This window comes from Lactuca serriola, chromosome 1, assembly GCF_051521515.1.
Source record: "Lactuca serriola cultivar US96UC23 chromosome 1, Lser_US96UC23_V15, whole genome shotgun sequence".
In the NCBI taxonomy this organism is placed as follows: domain Eukaryota; kingdom Viridiplantae; phylum Streptophyta; class Magnoliopsida; order Asterales; family Asteraceae; genus Lactuca; species Lactuca serriola.
The window spans coordinates 26,529,140-26,551,841 of record NC_136408.1 but is presented as its reverse complement, the minus strand read 5'-3'; the positions used below and the strand labels follow the sequence as shown (position 1 = coordinate 26,551,841).

At 34.7% G+C, this 22,702-nt stretch overlaps 1 protein-coding gene and 1 long non-coding RNA gene across 5 annotated transcripts; one reads left to right on the top strand and one right to left on the bottom strand.

Moving 5' to 3' along the window:
• Positions 1 to 8,061: 8,061 nt before the first annotated feature.
• Positions 8,062 to 11,054, bottom strand: LOC145078934 (uncharacterized). Of its 2 annotated transcripts, none has more exons than XM_079023081.1 (7): positions 10,564 to 11,054; positions 10,192 to 10,312; positions 9,982 to 10,068; positions 9,233 to 9,865; positions 8,818 to 9,148; positions 8,654 to 8,735; positions 8,062 to 8,488 (listed from the first exon to the last, which is right to left on the bottom strand). In XM_079023081.1, exons 1-7 carry the CDS (start codon positions 10,798 to 10,800, stop codon positions 8,279 to 8,281), a joined length of 1,701 nt encoding a protein of 566 aa, XP_078879207.1. In that variant the 5' UTR covers positions 10,801 to 11,054; the 3' UTR covers positions 8,062 to 8,278. The 2 variants fall into 2 exon arrangements, with proteins under 2 accessions (XP_078879207.1, XP_078879208.1); XM_079023082.1 differs by having other exon boundaries at positions 9,982 to 10,044.
• Positions 11,055 to 19,390: 8,336 nt separating this feature from the next.
• LOC145078913 (uncharacterized) lies at positions 19,391 to 22,425 on the top strand. Of its 3 annotated transcripts, XR_013694454.1 has the most exons (5): positions 19,396 to 19,882; positions 20,896 to 21,071; positions 21,355 to 21,416; positions 21,943 to 22,049; positions 22,299 to 22,425. It is a non-coding gene; the product is annotated as an uncharacterized LOC145078913 (long non-coding RNA). The 3 variants fall into 3 exon arrangements; XR_013694460.1 differs by having other exon boundaries at positions 19,391 to 19,882; positions 20,899 to 21,071; positions 21,355 to 22,049; XR_013694448.1 differs by having other exon boundaries at positions 19,392 to 19,882; positions 21,355 to 22,049.
• Positions 22,426 to 22,702: the final 277 nt, after the last annotated feature.

Genomic DNA, 22,702 nt, shown 5'->3' with positions numbered 1-22,702 from the left:
TAGATTATCTCTTTGCAAATAAATACTTTGATCCCTAGCCCTAACTAACTCCTGCTCCTTCAGCTCTATCCACAATCGTCTCTCCTCACTCTTCGTTGTCACCCTGCTGATTTGGTCAGTTAGGTTAGAATTTGTTAACCGAGTTTGCATGAGACTACCGCTTAGATTAGAAAATTTAAGTTTTAATTCATTTAATTCTTCTTCATATTCTGTTATTGGAACTTTAAGAGATTTTAGGATAGATTGTACCTTTTTGAACAAACGATCGCAGTCGTTGATCTGCTCACTAACTGGCTTTGTTGCAAAACACTTGTTTTCAGTCAAGTTCGATTCCTCACTAGCACTTTTAGTTGATGAACTAGCTATGACAATCAAGCACTTTCCATCTGAACCTACTTCCTTTGCCACATAAGCCTTTCCATGAGTGGACTTTCTCACCTCTTCATCTTCAGAGTCGGTTGACCAAACTTCGACGCCACCGAACTCGTCTTCATCAGCATTCTCCTGTACAATCAAGGCATTCATAGAACTGTTAGTCGCCTTCTTTTTCTTGATCTCTTCCAACTTGCGCATATAGTACGCCTCGTCATCTTCATCATCTCTTTTCTCAGCCATTTTCCTTAGCATGCAATCCTTGGCAAAGTGGTTCTTGCCGTGACAATAATTGCAGTCGTATCCTGAGTCTCCTGCAAGTTTGCTCTCTTTCTTATCTTCATCCTTTTTAGAGGAGATTTTCGTTTCATCCTTCACCTTCTTAGAGCTATAACTTCCCTGCCAGTTTCGGTTCTTGTTGACGGGAAATTTTCTCCTTGCAAACTTCTTTGGATTGGTGACCATCATAGCATACTCCTCGCTTGTAAGATCACACTCAGACATATCAGACTATTCCTCTTCTTCTGCAACACTTTTTCCTTTTGAGACAAGAGCCAGCGATCCCACACCAGAAACCACTTTCGCTTCTTTGGTTACTACACTTTCATGGGACTTAAGTATTCCCACAAGTTTCGCTAGCGAGTAAGATTTAAGCTAGTCATGCGCTTTCACAGTAAAAACCACAGCCATTCATTCCGGTCTCAACCCGTTCATGAAAGTCACCTTCTACGCAATCAACTTTCTTTCTATTCCGTGTTTGATTATCTTACTTAGGAGATGATTGAACCGATCAAAAGTTTGTATGAGTTTCTCCTCTGGTTTCTATTCGAAAACTCCAAATTCTGACAGCAACAAGGTTTGAATGGAGTGTTCCAAGTCTTCATCAGTTGAATAGAGTTCTTTCAACCTATCCCAGATTTCTTTGGCCGTCGTGCATGAACTCACTAAACAAAATGTGTCAGATTGCAAGACGAATCTTATCATTCTCATGGCCTTCACGTTACACAATAACTTGTCTTTCTCATCATGTGGAATCTTCTATTCATCCACCACCAGCTTGTTATATTCCTTTTGGATCTTAACTGTCGTGTTCGTTCCCGAATGAACAAACGGTCCAAGTATGATGGCTTCTATAACGCCCGTAGATCCGGGCTAGTCAATTTAGAGGCAATAAGTGTCGAAAACGACTTTTCGGAAAAATATTATTTATAATAAATAGTCTTAACCAAGTTTTAGAATATGTCTCAAGGTTTCCGTACATATAAAGAACGTTGAAATCCGAGTTATAACGAAGAAGTTATGACCCGTCGAAGTTTTATGGCAAAACCGGCACGGCACCGGGAGACGTAAATAGTGAATTTACGATGGAAGAATTTTTAGCCTTAGTGATCTAAACCAAAGTTTTAGTATATGTTAAACCGAGAACATCCATAAAAAGAATGCCCAAATCTGACTTCGTATGAGGAAGTTATGATTTTTCTAAGATTCGGCTTAGCAATGCACGACCCGAAACTCGAATTTTACTTCGAGCGGTTTTTGGCTTACGCAACCTAAATTAGAGTTGAATATCTCATTAATAGGAACTCAACAGTAAAAATATAGACAGAAACGGAGTCCGTATGAAGGAGTTACGAATTCTTCGCGGTCATTTAACAATCTAAACGCCTCCTATTGTTAAATTTAAGATCGGCCGAGAATTATCCGACGGAGTCTAAATGAAAGTTGTAGATCTTGCTTTTACCTATGCGTGGATATAAAGAACATCGAAAACGGAGCTCGTATACGAAAGTTATGAATTTTTGAAAATCGGCTGATTTCCACCCTATGTGCGATTCCACGTGTCAGCACCAGGCTCTATCTGGCTGTAGCCAGCCTGGCTCACGACGTGAATATAAAAATTCATGACGTGAGTGACCCTCCAGCCTCTTATAAATAGAAACGCCCATCTCCTTCATTCCTCACACCTTAACCCTTCATTCCTCTCTCTAGAACCTCTCTCTAGCCCCCGAAACCCCCCGAAAAGCATAGGGAACCTCCCTAGCACGAGGCGGAAGCCCCGGAGCGCCCGATGGCTCCAAGAAGAAGAGCCTTTAGGCTCGGGAACGCTGCTCCAGCGGAGCCCGGTTTTCTTTAAAACCCGCTGTAAGTGAGCTACACCTAACCTATCTTTAGTATAACTTATGTTTTAATATAGTAATGTTATTAGGACCTTAAAATAATTATTTGGGCTAATATTATGAGTTATATAAGAGTGTTTCTTAACGCTTATATAATAGTAATAATAGCTATATTGTTAATTAGTCGCGGTTAACGTTAAACTAAACCCTAGTGGTAATGATACTAGGTTTTGTCAAGGGAAAATTATTTTGAGATAACGAAGCGTTGTTCAAGTGCAGAGTCACCACCTTTCAGGTGAGTGCATAGTTACTTTCATCTTACACATAGATATGAAGTATTTTATATAAACTACGTGCTATGTGTGAATATTATCTGTATAATTGCTATCTATGCTGGATGAACGATTTTATACATGTTTTAAATGATTTAAACTGTATATGTATTTTATATCTACGATAATGTTGGGGTAAAACATGGGTAGATATAATAGATGGAGTATGAGTTGGATGATGAGTTGAGAGGTGAAATAGACCGTGAGGTGAGGGTGAGAGGTGGACAATGTGAGAAGCCTTTTTCCCAAATGATGGCCCCATCATTCAGCAGAGTATGGATGACAACCACGGACTATTCTAGACAGTCCAGTGAAACACTAACAGGCTCCCAACCTGTAGGTATTGTGAACGATGTGTTCACTGGTGTACTCTAAAAACCCATTGACATGTATTGCGAGTGGATACTGTCGATAAACGAAATAGCCCTGGCAGCTATGGATTTAGTGCCTGTTGAGCAAACCCTGGCAGCTATGGATTTAGTGCCCGTTGAGTAAACCCTGGCAACGATGGATTTCGTGCCCATTCCTTAGGATGATCCTTAGGAATGAATTAACGAGGAGTAGCTGATTCGTAGGGTAGACCCTTAAGAGTAAATAAGATAATGGGGATGGGTAATTGGGTTAACTGTTTGACGATTAAACATAATAATTATATTATTGTGGGTTGAAAACCCTATGTACTCACCAGGTTTCCCAACCTGACTCACTCAGTTTATTTATATCACAGGTGTTGATATGAAGTCACATTACACTGAGAGATTAAGGAGATATAGATCACTAGTGATAATGAATGTAAGTTTTGCTTATGCTTATGTTTCTGTATTGACGATGACATCCCAAATGTTTTAAAATGAATAAAAATACATTTCTTTAGAAATGCTTTGATAACATATTTATCATGTTTTACTGGGAACAAATTCCGCAACATTTTTATTAAAAGAAGTACTCTGATTTTTATAAAGCATAAACAAAATCGGTCTTTTCTGGCCGTGAAAAATGGGGATGTCACAGCTTCCCAGATGAGATAGTCATTATCTTCAGATCCAACCACGTAGTCTTCAAAGTGATGCGCCCATACTTCATAGTCTTGAGTGTAGAGTATGGGTATCCTGGTAGTAGATCCAATGTTGTTTGAGATGTTGATGGGATTTGTTTGCGAATCTTCGTGAGACATGGTGAGCTTCTAGAATCAAGCCTGTAAACTTGAGATTAGGGTTTTATCTAAAAACAGAGTTACCGTTGAAACAACGATGATGACTTCTATTTATTCGATAAAAGCGGAAACCCTAAGGAATTCTGAATACAGAAGGATTGTGTATTAATCACACAGTCTCCTGCTCTGATACCAATTGTTAGAACAAAAGTTCTTTAAGGATCGTTAGATTCTATACAAGCAAACAATTATGAAAGTAAATAAGAACACGAGTATGACTTTGAATGTGTCGAATGATTAATACTTCAACACCTCAGAAGAGCTTGATTAAGAACTTCGACTGTAGAGATGTTTAGGGTTACAAAATAATGAACGTAAATCATTAACTTCGTATTATGCATACATGCATGCATATTTATACTATAACCCTACTAGATAATCATAGATGGACAGACCCAACCTGGATACAAAACATGAGGCCTATGACGCAACACAAATAGACTCAACAATATTCATACTATAATTACTTCAACAATACACATATACAACATTCATTACAGAATAATAACATAAACATTGTGTTTTTATGTTCTCACATTATTTATTGTTTTTATTTGAACTTACTTCTATATATATATATATATATATATATATATATATATATATATATATATATATACACACACACACACACACACACATACATACTAGATGTGTGCCCACACAAAGCAGCGGCAATAAATATCTCTTTGGCGAATACTTTTTTACGGGGAAATATTTATTAGCACGAATTAGTACTGGTGTCCGTTTAAGAAATTTAAATTAATTTATATGTACACGAATTTAATATTTTAAAATTATCATTTTGCTCCAAGGTTCAGATACCAGTGATGGGTTTTATAGGTACTTTGAATGTAACATACAATGAACATCAAACTTATCATGAACCCAAATGAAACCCTAGTATAATCAAAATACAAGAATTAGTGCTACATACCTTTGATTTGTTGTATTAAACAAATCATTTCAATCCCTTGCGTTAGTTGGTATTGGAAAGCTCACCAAAAGAATGATGCCTTTAATGGCTCACACCCAAAACCACAAACCCTAGAGTGATGAAGAGAGAGGAGATATGAAGGATTTTTGTTCATATACTTATGGGTAATGTCATGAACGAAATTTGTAAGCTAAATGGTCATATTTATAGATTAGGTAACTTGCAGGCAAAGCAAAATTTGAATTGATTAAATAATAGTTTTAATCATAATTCAAATCATTTCCTTTTATGCAACAGGAGGCTTCCATAAACCCTAAAAGATCCCTAAAAGTGTCCATGCTTGGATGGTTCTAGAATAGCCTCTTGTGTTCATCTATTGAACAATTACAATTCACTCATTGCACCTTTAATTAATTCCAGATTAATTTTGATTAATAATCAATCAATTCTAATTGATTTCGCATTAATTTATTGTCCATATAAATTAACAAATCAATTATTTAACTATTGATGTCATATTAATTTATTAATCACATAATAAATTAACAAATCAACTATCTATTTCTAATTAATATATTAATCACATAATATATTAACAAACCATTTTCGTATAATTTCCAATTAGTAATCTAATAAATTATTCTTCTCTCTCCTAATATCATTTCTAGCTATTTCTGGTTATGAGGGCAACCCAAAAAGGACTTTGCTTCTAATTAGAAGTTTATACCAATTTAGTTATGAACTTATACACATTGATCCAACAAGTTACACATAACAGGGATACGAAGCAGCTATACAAATCAAGTAATTCTTGCATGCAATTCATGAATAAATCATTAGCATATAATATAGCATGTATAATCTAGCAAGGATAGATCCCCATGTCGCGACCTATCCTTGGTCACGTCGCACTTCTGGACGATTATTTAGTAAATTCCTAAAGTCCCTCAACATTGCAATTATAAAAGAAATGCAAGTTATGGATTATGTTAGGTGTATATTAAAAACCTTAGATTATCCATTTGTTCTCTCTCCCTTTGGCAGCACCTTCTTACCTTATTTCTCTCCTTCTGATCGACAATCAAGAACAAGAAAAGAACATAAGAACTTTATTTTGATTGTTGGTGTCTAACATCAGTTCATATCACTTGTGTGGATACTAATTGTTGTGATCTGTTTGGATCACCATCTCCGATATCAAATTGTCCATACAAATTAAGGTAATGGATTCTAAACATCTTATATGTTGTTCTTAGTTGATCATTATCATTCTAATTTGATACAAACTTTTGGGAATAAGAAAAAGTTTAATATGTTACCTTTCGTGATGCTTGATTCTTATGTTTTTAAATCCTAATCATTCCAAAACAATTATGATTTGAGATATGAATGATTTGATTTGGTTGTGATGTAACTAAAGGAAAACAATATTGACTCGAAAATGTATTTGTTACATTATATAACCCTTACAATTTACAAAACATAATGAACAGTAAGGTACGCATCTTTCTAGGTTCAAACAGATCTTTCTGGCTGAATGGACCGGAAAGACTATTTGATTTGCACAAAAAAATGGTCTTTCCTGGTAAGATATGTCTTTTCCAGAAAGCCCCAAAATCATATCTTTCTGGCTGAATGGGCTGGAAAGACAATTATGCACCAAACCCCGCCTCTTTCTTTCTTTCTTGGATTATTAATTTTTTTAAATAACTTTCTTTAAATTTATTTTTTATTGTATTTTTTTCATCATTCAACACAGTCAATCAGATTTACAATCAAACAACATTGTTTCTTTCTCAGACAACACTTTTCCAAACAGAAACTATCAAACGGGACCTAAGTTAGTTTTAACGTGTAACTAAAGCTAGCTTGGCGGTAAGAAGTTGTGCCCTTGAACCTGGAGTTAGTGTTTGAAACCATTTAAGAGCAAAAATTTCATCTTTTCAAGAGACTAAACCCGCTAAGGTTCTAAAACTAAACAAAACCCGACCCACACAAGTTTCATACCCAATTATACCCTCACTTTTCCCTTTTACGATTTTTCTACCAACTTTTTTCCTTTTTTGTTGTTTTGTCCAAACATTTAATTATTTTTACGAATTCAGTTTAATTATTTTGAATTTTTGCCCAATGTTAAATTACGAATGGTCAAAAAGTTTTGTAGATTATAATTTTTTCCCATTTTTGTATATATTTTTACAGCTTACGTGTTTTAAATTTTTTTTTGTACATCCTTTTGTTTACAAATTTTGCCATTTTTTCATCTTTTATTTTTTATGTTTTTTAAAACTGGATATTTTTTATAAAAAAATTTTGCATAACCTTTTTATATTTTTGTACAACTTTCCTCCAGCAGGACACACGAAACAAAGATATGTACTTTTTAAATAGAAATACTTAAAAAAAAAGATGTTTTGTATCCTATGATCTATTAAAATAGATTGATTGATCGTATAAGAAAATAAAATTTGGTCCATGGAATCCCAAAAAGCTAAGAACCCCGCCCCAATGGATGCTTCTTTGGTTCCATATCAATATTCTATTTTATATATATATATATATATATATATATATATATATATATATATATATATATATATATATATATATAGGGTTAGGTTATTTTGTTTTCAGTATCTATTGTGTGCATGTATGACTGATTCTGGACCAATCATTTTAGTTATTTTAGGAAAATAATTAATGCATATTACATGTTAAAGATATAATAGGTATTAATTACATCTTCAGTATTTAATATGCATTAATTACTTTCTTAAAATAACTAAAATGATTGGTCCAGAATCAATCATACAGTCACACAATAGATAGTGAAAACATTTGAACCTCTCTCTCTCTCTCTCTCTCTCTCTCTCTCTCTCTCTCTCTATATATATATATATATATATATATATATATATATATATATATATATATATATATATATATATATATATATATATATATATATACGTGTGTTGTATGTCACAATTTAAACATGAACGATGTGTCACCCTATTTGTGTCCGTTGTGCATTAATGTGAACACGATTCACATGGATGCATCTAATGGGATTTGTGTGCAAGAGATAGCGATAACAAACCATAGATTTCAAACTACAATTGATCATATGCTTAGCTGGTATGTTATCCACTAAAAGGAACATGGATTTTTTAAATTTAACACTCCCAAGCAGCTTTTTATTAAAACATTTTGGTAGTAGTATTCTATTCGACAGTGTTACACATTTTTAGATTGAAAACACAAGATTACCTGGTGTATGAGGGTGACACCAGATGCAAAAGGTTTGTCAAAATGCAGGGCATGTAAAGCATCCACTCAAGGAACGTATGTGGCTACGAGTCTTGATGAGTGACATGGCCTTGTGTGAAGATGTAGCAACTTTATAAGACTGGTTAGATAATATGGATTCCCTCATTTCTTGAGCCTTTTTCTGAGCTGTTCTTAATTTGTTCATAATCCTATCCATGGATGATGATCTCTTCTTTTCCAATTTCATCTGAACCATATAAGCTCAATTAAGAACCAATTCCACTTATATCTATATATATATATATATATATATATATATATATATATATATATATATATATATATATATATATATATATATATATATATATATATATATTAAGCCAATATGCATTAAATGTGAAAAGGGAACCTCTAGTTTTCGTATTGCTGCTTCTGCTTTTGCCTTCTGCAGATTCTCCCATGCAGTAATTTTAGCTTCCTCCCTCTTAACCCTGGTCAATGAATTCCATTAATTGTTAGGGTTTATTACACAGGGGCATTCACGTCTTTTGACAGTTGAAAGGAATGACATACTTTGAGAGGCTTTTTGTCATCTCTGATGCTTCCCAATCTGCTGACCTGGCATCCAGAATGTCTGACCACCTACCTGGAATTCGAGTTTTACTTTTCTTTGACCATCGAGTCAAAGTCACCTTACCATCTACCTGTACATCTCTTATATCTGCTTTAGAATAGCGAACATGCTGTGAATCTTCTACAGATAGGATAGAATTTGAGATGGAGCTAGAGTTTCTCTTAGATGAATAGGTACTGCTTTCAGGGCTCATTTGAGTTGCCATATCTCTCCTTGAGATATCATGAGAAACATTGGTGGAAACATCCATTGAACCACTAGTTTTATCATCTGGAGGATGATTAACATTTTATCATACACAATAAAGAAAACAAGAAACAGGGAAATATATAGAGACCATATGTACTGAATTACCTTGAGTAATCTGCAACAATGACTGATTTGCCACTTGAGAACAACCATGTACACTGACTGACCTTTCAAGCCCATCTTGGTATTGAATCAAGGAATTGTTATTGGCATTTACTCTGTTTGGAAGTGGTGACTCGTTGACAAAACTCCTGGCATTTTCTCTTTCAAAACTAGAAATTGCAGGTGAATACATGGAGTAGCAGGTAGACCCTGGAGGTCCAAGTGGTCCACTCTTTGACTTTGGTCGCCTTTGTGGCTGTTGAACTGAAGGCTTTAAAGCAACTGGACTTATTATCCACCTCTCTGCATCTTCCCATTTGGAAGGAAGTGTCCTTCCATTGTTGTAAGGCATCAATGAGAAGCTTGAGTGTATCCGGTTACCCCTTGTATGTGAAGCCACGCGTTCTGAGCTCCAACCATTCTGAAAACCAGTTCTTGCAGGATAATTAGGCGTTCCTGGGCTTGGAAACATGCCGCCATTTCTATTGGCTGAAATAGAGGTTTTCATCGCCTCTCCTGATCTTGGTGAAGAGCTACTGGTATTCATCGTCTGATTGTTCAGATCCAAAGATGCAGGTCTTCTTCTGTCTGGCTTCCTTAGTAGAATTTCAGTTTTTGACTTCCGGTTTTGGCATTCTAATCAAAGAGAATGATGTTAATTTCTACAGTGTTATGGCTTGGACTGATTAACTGTTATTGTTGATAATAATGGCAGCTGAAAGTTATCTTACGAATCAAAATCCAACTGGTACCTTTTGTAGTATGAGAGAAGGAGCTTCTTGCTGAATATAGGCTCTGATTATCTCCATCAGTTTCTGCATCAATGTATTCTTTTATAGCTGCGTATAATTGGAAAAGAAAAGTGACCTATAAATTTTGAATTTGTTTACAGCGAAAAGCTTTTTAGCCTCGATTTTTCTTTTTATTATTAAGGAATTAGGAAGGCTACTTCATATGCATACCTTGTGCTTTTTCCACCCTTTTTCCTATCAGGTAGGGACCTCCATTGTCATGTACTTTGGAATTCTTGTTTGGATCTGGATCTGAACTCCTCGCTGAGGAAGAACCACGGAAGCCTCCTGGCTGTATGCAAAATTAAATTACGTTTTAAACCAAACAGTTTGGAGAAGACGAATTCGTAATTAAATCATACCTAGGTTTTGCTGATAGCAAATCATTTTCATAAGATACTAAAATTCTTCACTGAACGTCAATCAAATCAAACCGATTCTCGCATGCGCATTTGGATTAAAATACATAAAACTGATAAAGTGCAACTACATAGAAACTTCCTGAGAATTACGAGTTCATAAGATGATACATAAGGAACTTACCAGAGACATATCAGAGACGAACGATTCGTGATCAAGGACATCGGAGGTAGATGAACAACGCTCAATGCTAGCATAAGCGGAAGCCGAAGAAGAGAAGAGACTGAGGTTCGACTCGACGGAGTGTATAACAGAGTCAGGACTAACACCTCTACCACCGCTAACGCCACCGCCACCGCCGTCGTCGTAGTTTGATCGTAACTGTCTATTATGTTGATCAAGAAACGCGAACTCCGGCATTGTCGAATATCAATTAGTCGTTGCTTCAGTTCTCAATTGTGGTTAATCAGTCTACGAATATTAAGTTATATGTGACTCAGAGAATCTCAATCTCCTATGTGAGATGACACAGAGATTTATGTCTGTATCATTGAGTTTTTTGCATTATCAAAGATAGTGATAGTGAAAGAGAAATGGTGACACGAAGATCGGTGGAGAGAGGAACGAGACAATTACGCCCATGGTGATGCTGGTGTTTAACACTTTAACTAAACAGATTGACAGACAATATCTGATAATTTTTATTTTTATATTGCGTTTATATTTTCTAGTTGGGGACCCTTTCTAGTTTGACCCGGAGTTTGACTATAAAGTTTTGATGATAATAATAACATTTTGACTGTTTTACTTTTACCACCTATATTTTTAGTATTTGTTGTTATATATGTGCAAAATAATTTACGACAAATTATAAAAACTTTGTTGATGTGTGTGCCCTCTTCTCTGTTAACTTTTTTCTGTTGAGAAAATGATATTTCACAAACATTAGCTTTAGTTACTATACTTTAACGATGGGCTTTGAAAGCTTTGGCTTCTCCACTTTAATGAACGTTTTGGAAAATACTTTCATAGCATAGAGACCCCCATCACCCCATAGCTTTAAATACAAGTTTTAATGCACTTGGTACATCAATAAATTAGTTTTAAATATTAGTTAAAAACAAAACTTTATAAAAAAAAAAAAAATTAAACCGCAAAATATATCAAAGTGTTTCTAACTTATTTCATCTATGTCAATGCAAGACTTGAATTCTCAACTTCAAAAAGAAAAAACAACACCGGATACCGTTAGGCTAAAAACTCTTTGGTTTATAAACTAGTTAAAATTATAAATATTCATGTCACTTGCTAAAACATGAATGATGATTGTTTTTGTGGTTTGTGTTTTTTTACTTGCATTTTTCTTAGTGTGAAGCCTAAAAAAATTCAACATACAAAAATAGACGTAATTTGGTTCCTAAGACCAACACCTGTTAGTTTTCATGGTTAAACTATTGTTAATTAACGTCCTTATTTTATTTATTTTATTTTCTTTTTCATATTTTGTAAATATAAAAATATACACATTAAACCATACACATCCCCATTCTTCCCCTTTGTTTTTGCCTCTTGATGGTGTCTATATGGAGAAGACTACGACGTGCACATTATCACGTTGGCCCATGGCGGTCCATATCTAGGGCAATAGCAAATGGCAAATGTCCTCTGTGTGTGTGTTTCCTACAATGCTTTCTTTTTCTTTTTTTTCGGATGGCGTGAAGATCACACCCTCAAGGGTGTTGTCTGAACTTGATGGTAATCTGGAAGGAAACACATGTTATGCCTGTTGAAATTACCCGATACCCGATTACCTGCCCGACCTGTTTTTTGAATTTGGGTATCGGTTATATAGATTCGGGTTACCCGAATTTTTTTTAACTGGGTATAGGGTATATCTATAGGGTTTCGAGTATACCCGAAATACCCGATTTATCTAAAAAATAAAGGGTCATTTGGGTAATATCCACACTTATCCATATGTTGTTTACGACTTTATCCTCAATCCTGATCATTGATTTCAAAAAACCCTTTGTCTATTTCTTGAGACTTCCATCGAAGTATCGAACCCTACGAAGACAAAGGGACATCTCCTGAGACTTCAAACTTAACTCAACTCGTCATCACCGGTCATCAAGTCGTCACCAACACTCACCGATTTAGACTTCAAACTTCAAAGTAAGTGATTTTCTTGTAAATGTTTTTGAAAATAGGGTATTGGCTTCTTGCATTTTGGTTTCTTGTAAATGGTATTATTTTTGTGAAGATTACTTGATGTCTCAAGTATTATTAACTAAAAAATCTTAATGTTCAAAGTTTGAGTAACTTCGTTTATGTCTCGTTTATTTATATAAATAAGACTAATAGAGCATAGCATATTTACTTCATTACATTTATTTTTCGGGTAATACCCGAATTACCCAAACCCGATCTACTACCTGAATTACCCTAATTTAATTTGGGTCGGGTAACGAGTATTTTTTTAACATGAAAAACCCGAATTACCCGAAACATGGAAAATTTACCCGATCAACACCCCTAATGTAACATCCCGACTCCTAGGTATTTCCTTATTATTTATTTATTTTTATTATTATTGGGACTTCATGAGTGACTCTACGAGTTGTGAGCCTAACTTGTCGAGTAGAGTCTGATTTGGTCACGTGGGTTTAATGGTCGACTCGACGAGTCAGAGAGCTGACTCGCCGAGTTGGCGTTGTGAGGTGAAACCCTAAATCTCCGGGGTTGGGGGCTACTTAAGAGAGCTTATGTCCTCATTTCCGCCTCAACAGCTGCCCAACTCCCTTGTGTGAAACCCTAAACGTTAGTAGTGAGCTAAGAGAGTTATAGAGCTAATCTTTGAGTATTCTAGTGCATCTTTTGAGGAGAATAGGAGATTATCCATCAAGGAACGAGGAGAAACTGTTGGATCTAGTGCTATATCGACCAGAGCTTATGTGGAAGGTAAAAATCCTACACCCTTCTCATCTTATTGGTTAGATCTCATGATCATGGAAGTTAGGGCTTTTACCACTTTTTTGGGACATTGAGTGCATTGAGTCTATCAAGAGGTCTAGACTTCAGATCTGGTCCTTGTGAGGTCCATAGAGTCCAAAGTTCCCAACTTTATTCAACCATATAAGATTTATTGTGCTTAAACACCCTTGTTAGAGTTTTATTAGAATTTTGGAGCAAAATATGTCATGCATGAACGTAAAGATCAAAGCTTTACGTGACATTCGAGCCTTGGGAGCCTAGATCTAGGGTATGGAGTAGTAGATCTGCCTTAAAACATCTGAATGATAATTCAGACTGAAGGGACCCGCCGAGTCAACGAGCTGACTCGATGAGTCGGCTAAGGTTTTCCTCGATGAGTCTGGACAAGGGTGACTGGCGAGTTGATGTGACAACTCAACGAGTTAAGTTGAGTTTTTGCGACATTCTGAGGAATAGCGGGGACTCAGCGAGTCACATAGGTGCACTCGGCGAGTTGGGTCAACATGAGCAGTTGACTCAAGTGTTGACTTCTGTTGACTTTAGGATTTGGTCAAGACAGGGTTTATGGGGGGACATGGAGGGGGTAAAATGGTCTTTTACCCATCTCAAGAGTTAGTGTAACACCCAAGATTTTGAAAGCCAAGAAAGTAAAGGCAACCCTAAATTTAGGAGGGACTCGGCGAGTCCAAGGAAGGACTCAGCGAGTCGGAGCGGGATCCGGGTCGAGGAGTAAGTGACCAACTCGGCGAGTCGGCCAAGTGGACTCGGCGAGTCTGGTCTGTGCGAGGAAAACCCTAAATCCGGGACTTGGAGCCTATTTAAACGTCTCAATCTTCTTCCTAGGGCTCCTTTACTGCCCCTCACACCCAGAACGTCGCACCCTAAGCCTCCATTGTGATGATTCATGCTTTTGGCCATTTTTGAGTGATTTAGAAGAAGAAGAAGAAGTGGGAATCTTTGAAGCATTAAAGAGTGGCTTTGGATCTGAAGTTTGGGGAACATTTCAGAGAATTTGAAGGTATCAATTCGTTTCCCTCCTTTAGATCTTCTTTAGTTATGAGTTTTGGGGCTTTTAAGCCATGCCTAAGATCAATGTCAAGCTTGAGGTCCAGATCTGAGGTTGCTACCTCAGATCCATGCTTGTGTTGGTTTAGAATCTCGTAAAGTATCAGCCATTGGGTGGATTTTGGAGCCTCTTGGTCTTAAACCCTAGTTATTGGTGCATTTTGCCTAGATCTCCCTCTCTACACGTAAAGTTTGCAACTTTACGTGGGGAATAGGCTTGGGAAGGCTAGATCTACAGTTTGGAGTTCATGCATGACTTGGAAGTCCTCTGCATGTAAGTGGATCTTATTGGACTCGGCGAGTCCTTCGAGTGGACTCGGCGAGTAGCTTGAAGATGAGGAGGAACTCGACGAGTGGGATGAACAGCTCGTCGAGTCGGATGAAGATGAGCATGAACTCGGCGAGTTGGATGAACAACTCAGCGAGTTGGATGAAGTTTGTCGTGTGCTCGGCGAGTCTGTTCTTAGACTCGGCGGGTCAGGTCGCGTGGTCCCAAACCCTTCGAGTTACGTCTCGAGTCAGCGAGTCGAGCCAGGACTCAGTGAGTTGGACATGACAGGAATCGGGAATCAGTAGACTCGGCGAGTCAGGGGCTGACTCGGCGAGTAGAGTCGCGAGTGGAAGGACTCTGGACTTATGAACTCGGCGAGTCAGTAGGGTGACTCGACGAGTAGGGTTGACCTGGAAGGTTGACTTTGACAAGAGTTGACTTGGTTGACCTTTGAAGGTCAGTTAGACTAAGTGTTATGTTGATATTGGTAGCTCGGGGAGCTAGCGGAGCAGCAGTTCGGAGTCAGTGGTCAGGTAGCGGTCAAAGGGGTTAGCATCAGCAGTTCAGCAGTATCAGGTGAGTTTCCTTTCCAGTAGGAACGGGTCTAAGGCACCAAGGCCGACCCGTGTAGACGAGATGCTAGTACTAGAGTGTGGGCCGAGCCCGTATCTCTGGGTTTAGTCAAGTATGATATATGTGTTAATATGATAGAGTTGCTTATACTTGTTGTCTGCGTGATACTTGTATGTTATGGGTTAACGGTTGAGTGTGGGCAGGGCCCGTATCTCTCCGAGGTTGGAGTGTGGGCTAGGCCCGTATCTCCCAGATAGCGAAGTGTGGGAAGGCCCGTATCTTCACAAGTGTGGGCGAGGCCCGTATCTCCCGGCTAGCGAAGTGTGGGCAGGGCCCGTATCTTCCCGAGTGTGGGCAAGGCCCGTAACTCCTAGCTGAACATTGGTTGTTATATGTTTGCATGGTATGGGGTATTATGGGGGAACTCACTAAACTTTGTGCTTACAGTTTTCAGTTTTGGTTTCAGGTATCTCCTCAGCTAGGGGAAAGGAGTCGGCGCGGTAGCAGCATGTCACACACACACTCTCTGGTTTCCGTATTTACGAGCTTCACTGGGATTTGTACTCTGATATTTTGATTGAATGTATGAATTGGCTTTTAGACATGGTTAACTTTGTGTTATGATTTGATCAAACAATGTTTTTAGTTATTAATATTTTCTAAAGTAATGTTTTTAACACAAAATTTTTGGTCGTGAAAATTGGGTCGTTACAGTTAGAAAGAGTTTAGCGTGAGTTTTATGACATTGTGATCTTTATGAGTTAATTAGAGATGCTTATTACGTCTAGGCGGACATTAGACTGTTCGAGGGGTATCCAGTTTTCTTTGCTTACTTACGAGGTGAGTATTCTCACTATACTTACTATGAGTGGTATCTATGTGTGACCGAAGGGTCTTTTGTACTTATTTGATTTACGTTATATTATGCATTTTTTCTGTGTGATATATATGTTATATTCTATGTTGTACTGAGATAGGATTGGAGGGTTCAAACCGAGTTGTGAGACCGGTGGGTTCCACTGAGACAGGACCGGAAGGTCCAAACCGAGCTGTGAGACGGGAGGATCCTCACCGAGACACACCAAGGTAGGGTCCACACCGATACGCATATGGTATTTTGGGGAACTCACTAAGTTGTGTGCTTAACGTGTGGTGTGATGTGTGTTCCAGGTACTTTTCAGGACCGCAGGAAGGCACCGACATGATTGTACACACTTGTTCGAGACTTTGTTGAGGATTTTGAGATTTGACTTTTATTTGTGGATTTATGTTGACATTTGAGACACTTGTGGTTTTATGAAATATAATATATGAGTTTTATGTGTTTTAAAAATAAAAATTTTGGTTTGAAAATTTACAGTGTTACACCTAACCCATGCCCTTGACGTGTATAGTACTTCAGATAGCCGTATGGATGCTTCCTCTTCCACCTCCCTAAGATCGATACGAAACTAAGAATACCTCCGGCCACCAAAATACAAATCAAAGAAATGAAGAAAACAACGCTCAATTTAATTTTTCCCAAAAAAAGAAAACCATTATATATATATATATATATATATATATATATATATATATATATATATATATATATATATATATATATATATATATATATAAGTTCATGTGAGACGACTTAATTTTGTGAAATCGTGAGACCGCTTTTTTCTAGTGAAATATTCTAATATTCTAATGTTTATAAAAATTAAATATGTGTAATATTCTAATATTCTAAAACAATAATTTTAATATATTTTACATTGAAATATTCTAAAACATATAATGGTAGAATATATTGCATATTCTATTTTTACGAACAATAGAATATTACAATATTTCACCAAAAGAATTTGGTCTTACGGTCTCACAAAATTATGTTCGTCTCAAATGAACTTTTATATATATATATATATATATATATATATATATATACTATTCAGATTTCGCTCGATCTCTTCCTCTATATAGTTACCACATTTCATTTCATTTTATTTTTCGGCATACCATTCTCCTTGGTATCCTATCTATCTCTCATTCTCTCTCTTCAATGCTTCACTATTGTCTGTTGATCCAATTATATTTCGCTTTTCTCAAATTCAAAAACTGTATTTCTATAAGATTATAAAATTTTCTTAATTTTGATCTTAGTTGGTCGAACGAGATGTCAACACCATGGGTTCAAGAAAGTAAAGTGGTGTTATATGTGTAAAAATTTCTGAAGAAGATAGTATTTTTTTAATTCGTGATCAACGAAAAAAATGGAAGGATTGTGTTTCTGTCAGAAGATGGGATGAGGTGGGGGACAACAAACAGAGAAGATGAGAGGTTAAATTTGGGGGTGGATACGGTTCATCGGAGAAGATGGTGGTCGTCGGAGTGAGAATGACATTTCTTATTTATGTTAATTCAATATCAATGATAAAAAAATTAATAAAAAGTGTTGACTTTTGTTATATAGGAATATTAAGGGTTTTGATACCTTGAACGATGGATTATCGTCAAAATTTGTAATTGTGTTTGCGGAATCTTCTGTGGTGGGAAGGGGTGGGATGGTGATGGCTTACGGTGAGGAAGGGGAGGATTTTTTTTTTCTCCTTTAATAACAATATCTAATATGATATTATCTATATAATATATACTTTATTGTTACTGTTCTTAAGCTCACTTGATTGTTTATATATATATATATATATATATATATATATATATATATATATATATATATATATATATATATATATATATACTAGGTTAAAACCCATGGGACCTACGGGTGCTAATTTTAAATAGAATTAAAAAATTAATTATGTAATAAAATAATATATCGTTAATTTAAAAAACTTATGAATTGTATTGTATTTTTATTAACTTTATAATTTATAGATATTTAATAAGTATGTAAGTCCAATTATTTGATAAAAGTCATGAGTTTGCATAATACAACATACATTTGAGTAAAGAGAAATAAATAGAAAAAATCATTGAAATTGAATTGCTATAAAACAAACAAAATATTTTAGTTATGTAATTAACATAAAAAAAAATACAATACGTATTTATGGATGAATTAATTAATACGATGGATGAATTGTGGTTTACTAAAAGTAAGTTTATCCTAAATTGATATACTATTGATAAAATAAAATATAAACAAATTAAATTTATATTAAACACAATTAATATTTGTAAGATGTAAACCCAAGACAATAAATATAATTTTTTTATTAAAGTAGAAATCTGTTAATTATTTATAGAATTTGACGAGCACATGATATGATTTTTAACATGAAATAAATATTAATTTTAAAAAACATTGATACAAAGTAAAAAGTTCATAAATTTTTGTTAAAAATTCAATTTAAATGTAATAGTTATTTGTAAATTTGTAGTATTATGTTGCTTAGTACGTTTCAAGTAGGGGTGTTCGTTTGGATGGATCGGTTTGATCGGATCCAATCAAGTAATCCAAATTGATTTCGGTTTTCAAAACATGGATCTGAATTGTCCAAACTAAATTTAAATCCGATCCGATCCGATCCAATTACAATTCGGTTGGATCGGTTTTTATAATTCGGTTTTTAAAAACCGAAACATTTTAAAACGACATATAATTATAATATTATCCAACTTTACATAAGAAGCAAAAACAAATAATTTATTTGTGATTTGAAATTTATAAACAACTAATAAGAAGATATATTATAGTTAAATATTTTATAGATACAAAACTTTTGAGAGAAAAGCCTATTAATGTTATTTTTATCGGGTAAAACGTTTTGAACATATTTGAAAAAATAAATTACAAAATTAATAAATAATTATAGATATATATATTTTAAATAGATAAATAATAAATGTTTATTCGGTTTTTTTGGACTATTCGGTTCTTATTTTATAAACCAAAACCAATCCGAAATCCAAAATAATAATTCGGTTTTGTTGAAAACCAATCCAAAAATCTAAATATCCGAACCAAATAGTCAAATCCAAATTGTCCAATCCAAATTGTCCAATTGGATAATTAGTTTTATCCGAACATGATCAGTCTTTCAAGAAATGGATCGCCTAAACCACATACCTAAATTCCACTAAATGGGTCGACCCTAAACCACATACCCTAATTATACAGATGAATCCTTCATTTACTCTATCCAACAATCCGACGTCCTGAACGATCCCTATTTGATCAAGTTTCATAACCGGATGATTATGAACGAATCATACCGACCGTCTCGAATCTTCGACGACGATCTTCCGATTTTGTAAGACACCGACGATTTTCAGAGTGCAGAAACTGTTAGTCTTCTGCGGTTATGTGATGGCCTCTCATCCATCTGGAAATGAGAAATTACGTTTAGTCGTTTGGGTTTTCGATTGATTGCAATAGCTGGCGTGCCACCACTCATATAATAGCTTAATCGATCGAGTTGTTACCGCCACTGCCGCCAGACTGATATGATACTTTCAGATGCTAGACGACATTTGATGTTAAGTTTCCGGCACCTGATTGAGTTCATTAGAAAGATGACGGGGTATGGGCTCACGGATCCGGTGAACAGAAAAGAGTATATTGATTACTCGAGTATGATTGATATTGAGGTAAGCCTTTACACTATCAAATAGTTGGTGTTCAATGCAGTATACTAATTCTTATGAACTTGACACAAAAATAGCAACTCATATTCTCAATATTCATTGAATAAACGAAAATGAAAGAACCAGTAACACATTCAATTTATACACGTTACATGGACCATTTTTGTAATTAATATAGCTATTTTGAGAAAAATGTACTTATTTGCAATTATAGTTTAACGGGAACCATCTTTTTTTGAGTTTATACTTTACGGTGAGCATTTATAGGGACCATTTATGTGTTCAATAATCCTGAATGTGTAGTTATTTGATGCCTTTTAGAAAAGCATATTGGAAGATAACTAAATATGATAGAATCCTAAAAAAGACAATAATGCCCTTTAGTTTAGTTTTACACTAAAACTTCAAATAATCACACCGAATTCTGCTATCCCTTGCCTACAAAAGTCATCATAATTCATACATACTTGAATAAACCTATCACAATTGACAATAATTATTAAAAAGACCAATTTTCCCTTTAACCTTTTTACAAATGCCTTCCTAACCCGAATGGATATTGCTGCAATTATCATGAAAAAATACCATAAAAACATGTAGAAAGTTTATTGTATCCATGTTTTGATCCATCAAAAACCAGAAAAAGGAGAACAATACCCTTTTAAAAACTTACTACATTGATTATTAAAAAAATTACAACAATCATTTTCCATTTGACGCTATCTCATCTGTATAACTGGTACATGTATGGATGATATGTCATCATGGTAGAGACTATTGCTTTTGTTTTATTTTTAAATAACTAAACATATAATTATGAAATATAGTTTAAATAAGCATATTCAAATTACATGAATTTGTTTATAGTTTAAAAAAATGAAAAAAAGCATGAGATTATCAGAATTTCCATATTTGCCTGTGTTTATGTACGAAAGCTTAACTCAACTCAACTAACAATAATGGTTGAATTGGAAAAAAAAATAGAATTATACCTTTGTTTATTGGATTTGTTGCAGTAGAAAACGAATGCCAAGGAAGAAAAGCAAAGGCGGAAAAACTTGAAAGAATGCTTATTTATGTAAAGGTGATGAGCCGATTGTATTTTTAATCTCAAATAATGCATGAATGATGATTACAATCGGTGAAGATACAATTGAAAAACTAAAGGGATCATGTTTTTACGATATTTAAGGTAATAAGTTGCGTGATTTTTATTAATGATAATTAGGGTGTCATATATTAAGGGGTAAATTGAAATTTTGTTCCTGATTTTCTAGGATTTTTTTTCTAAACTATATATCTTATTCTTTGTTATCTGTCGTAAAAAACAAATAGATAATAACAAAAAAACGAAATAGAGATGATTGTTGTTAGCTGTAACTTGCAGTAAACACAAAACACAAGCAAAAAACGGTGAATGAAATAAAGAACAATGACAAATTCAAAAGGCTAACCTGATTTGCAATGTGTTGCAGAAGGCTGACTATATGAACTTCAGAAACGTGAAACAATGGACGACAGAGGGGAATAAAATCAAGTGAGAATGATGAACATTTTAAATAGTAATCTGAATTTAATTGAAATCATAGAATGATATTATCCCGTTAAATATGCCATCTTTAAAGCATTTCATTTTATAAATTTGAATACAGGTAAAAGCTTTATCAGAATTTGAATTTATTTACATGTATTTTCGATCAGTACAATGTTATTTCAGAAAGAATAGCAAAGCAAACAGAAGGATATTTATAAATAATAGATCAATTTTATATGAAGTGATGTGAAAGTACAATGCTAGTAACAGAAAATAATTTTTGTACTTTCACATGGTCGATCTGTGAAATTGGACCGTAGAGCAAAAAATGTGAACTTGGTAGGCAAAATTCGATTATACAAGTAAAAAATTCTTGTATGTAGTTTAAACGGGAACTGTTCTTTATACATTCAATGTACAATTTTTTTTAATGAAAATTTGAGCAAAAACTATAAATCATAAACATATAAAAAACACGAATTATGAAAGTACCAACCTGCTGTTGTTTGATCTTTGTCTTTGGTGGAAGAGGTGAATAAAAGGAAAGCAGTAAGAGGAGGAAAACCACTGTGATATGCAAACAGAATGTTAGGGACAACGTATTCTGCAACAGCAAGGAGCCTTTACGTTCAACAGGTAAATAAATAATATATGAAGAATACGTGGATTGAAATCTATTTCCTGATTTTTTGCGATTTACTCTATTCTAAAAGGAATGGAATGATGAAAAAATGTTGATAATCTTAACAATAAAAAAACGAATTAAACGGGAGAAGATATGGTATTGCCGAATTCAATATGGAAAATATGTATATTGTGGATAAATAGTTTTTTTTTTTGTTATGATTGAATTATATAAATTCTAAAATCATGGCTGATTTACAGGGATTACAAAAGGAAATGAAGGGCATTTTGGACAATTTAGTTTAGTAAAAAAAGCGGGAAAATTCGATTTTGGGGGGCTTGGAGATTGCCACGTGGCGAAATTGTACTTATTTATTAGATTAGGGGATATATATATATATATATATATATATATATATATATATATATATATATATATATATATATATATATATATATATATATATATATTAGATCGTAATGTAAATTTAGCTATTTTACATTAGAAGAACCATGTTGTTATGGTTGCATTTTGGTTAAAATCTAACCCGAATGAAAAACTCTCTCTTTCAAGTCTAATATTTTACCTAAAACTTTGTCATCAAATATGTAATTGATTTAATGTCAAACAAACCAAAGATGAGTGAAGCAAACAAAAAAAAAAA

Coding starts and splice junctions, on each gene's coding strand:
- LOC145078934 (XM_079023081.1), bottom strand. CDS start 10,800: ATGCCGGAGTTCGCGTTTCTTGATCAACATAATAGACAGTTACGATCA. Junction 10,313..10,563: donor TCGTCTCTGATATGTCTCTG/GTAAGTTCCTTA, acceptor TTTTGCATACAG/CCAGGAGGCTTCCGTGGTTC. Junction 8,736..8,817: donor ATGACAAAAAGCCTCTCAAA/GTATGTCATTCC, acceptor TTCATTGACCAG/GGTTAAGAGGGAGGAAGCTA.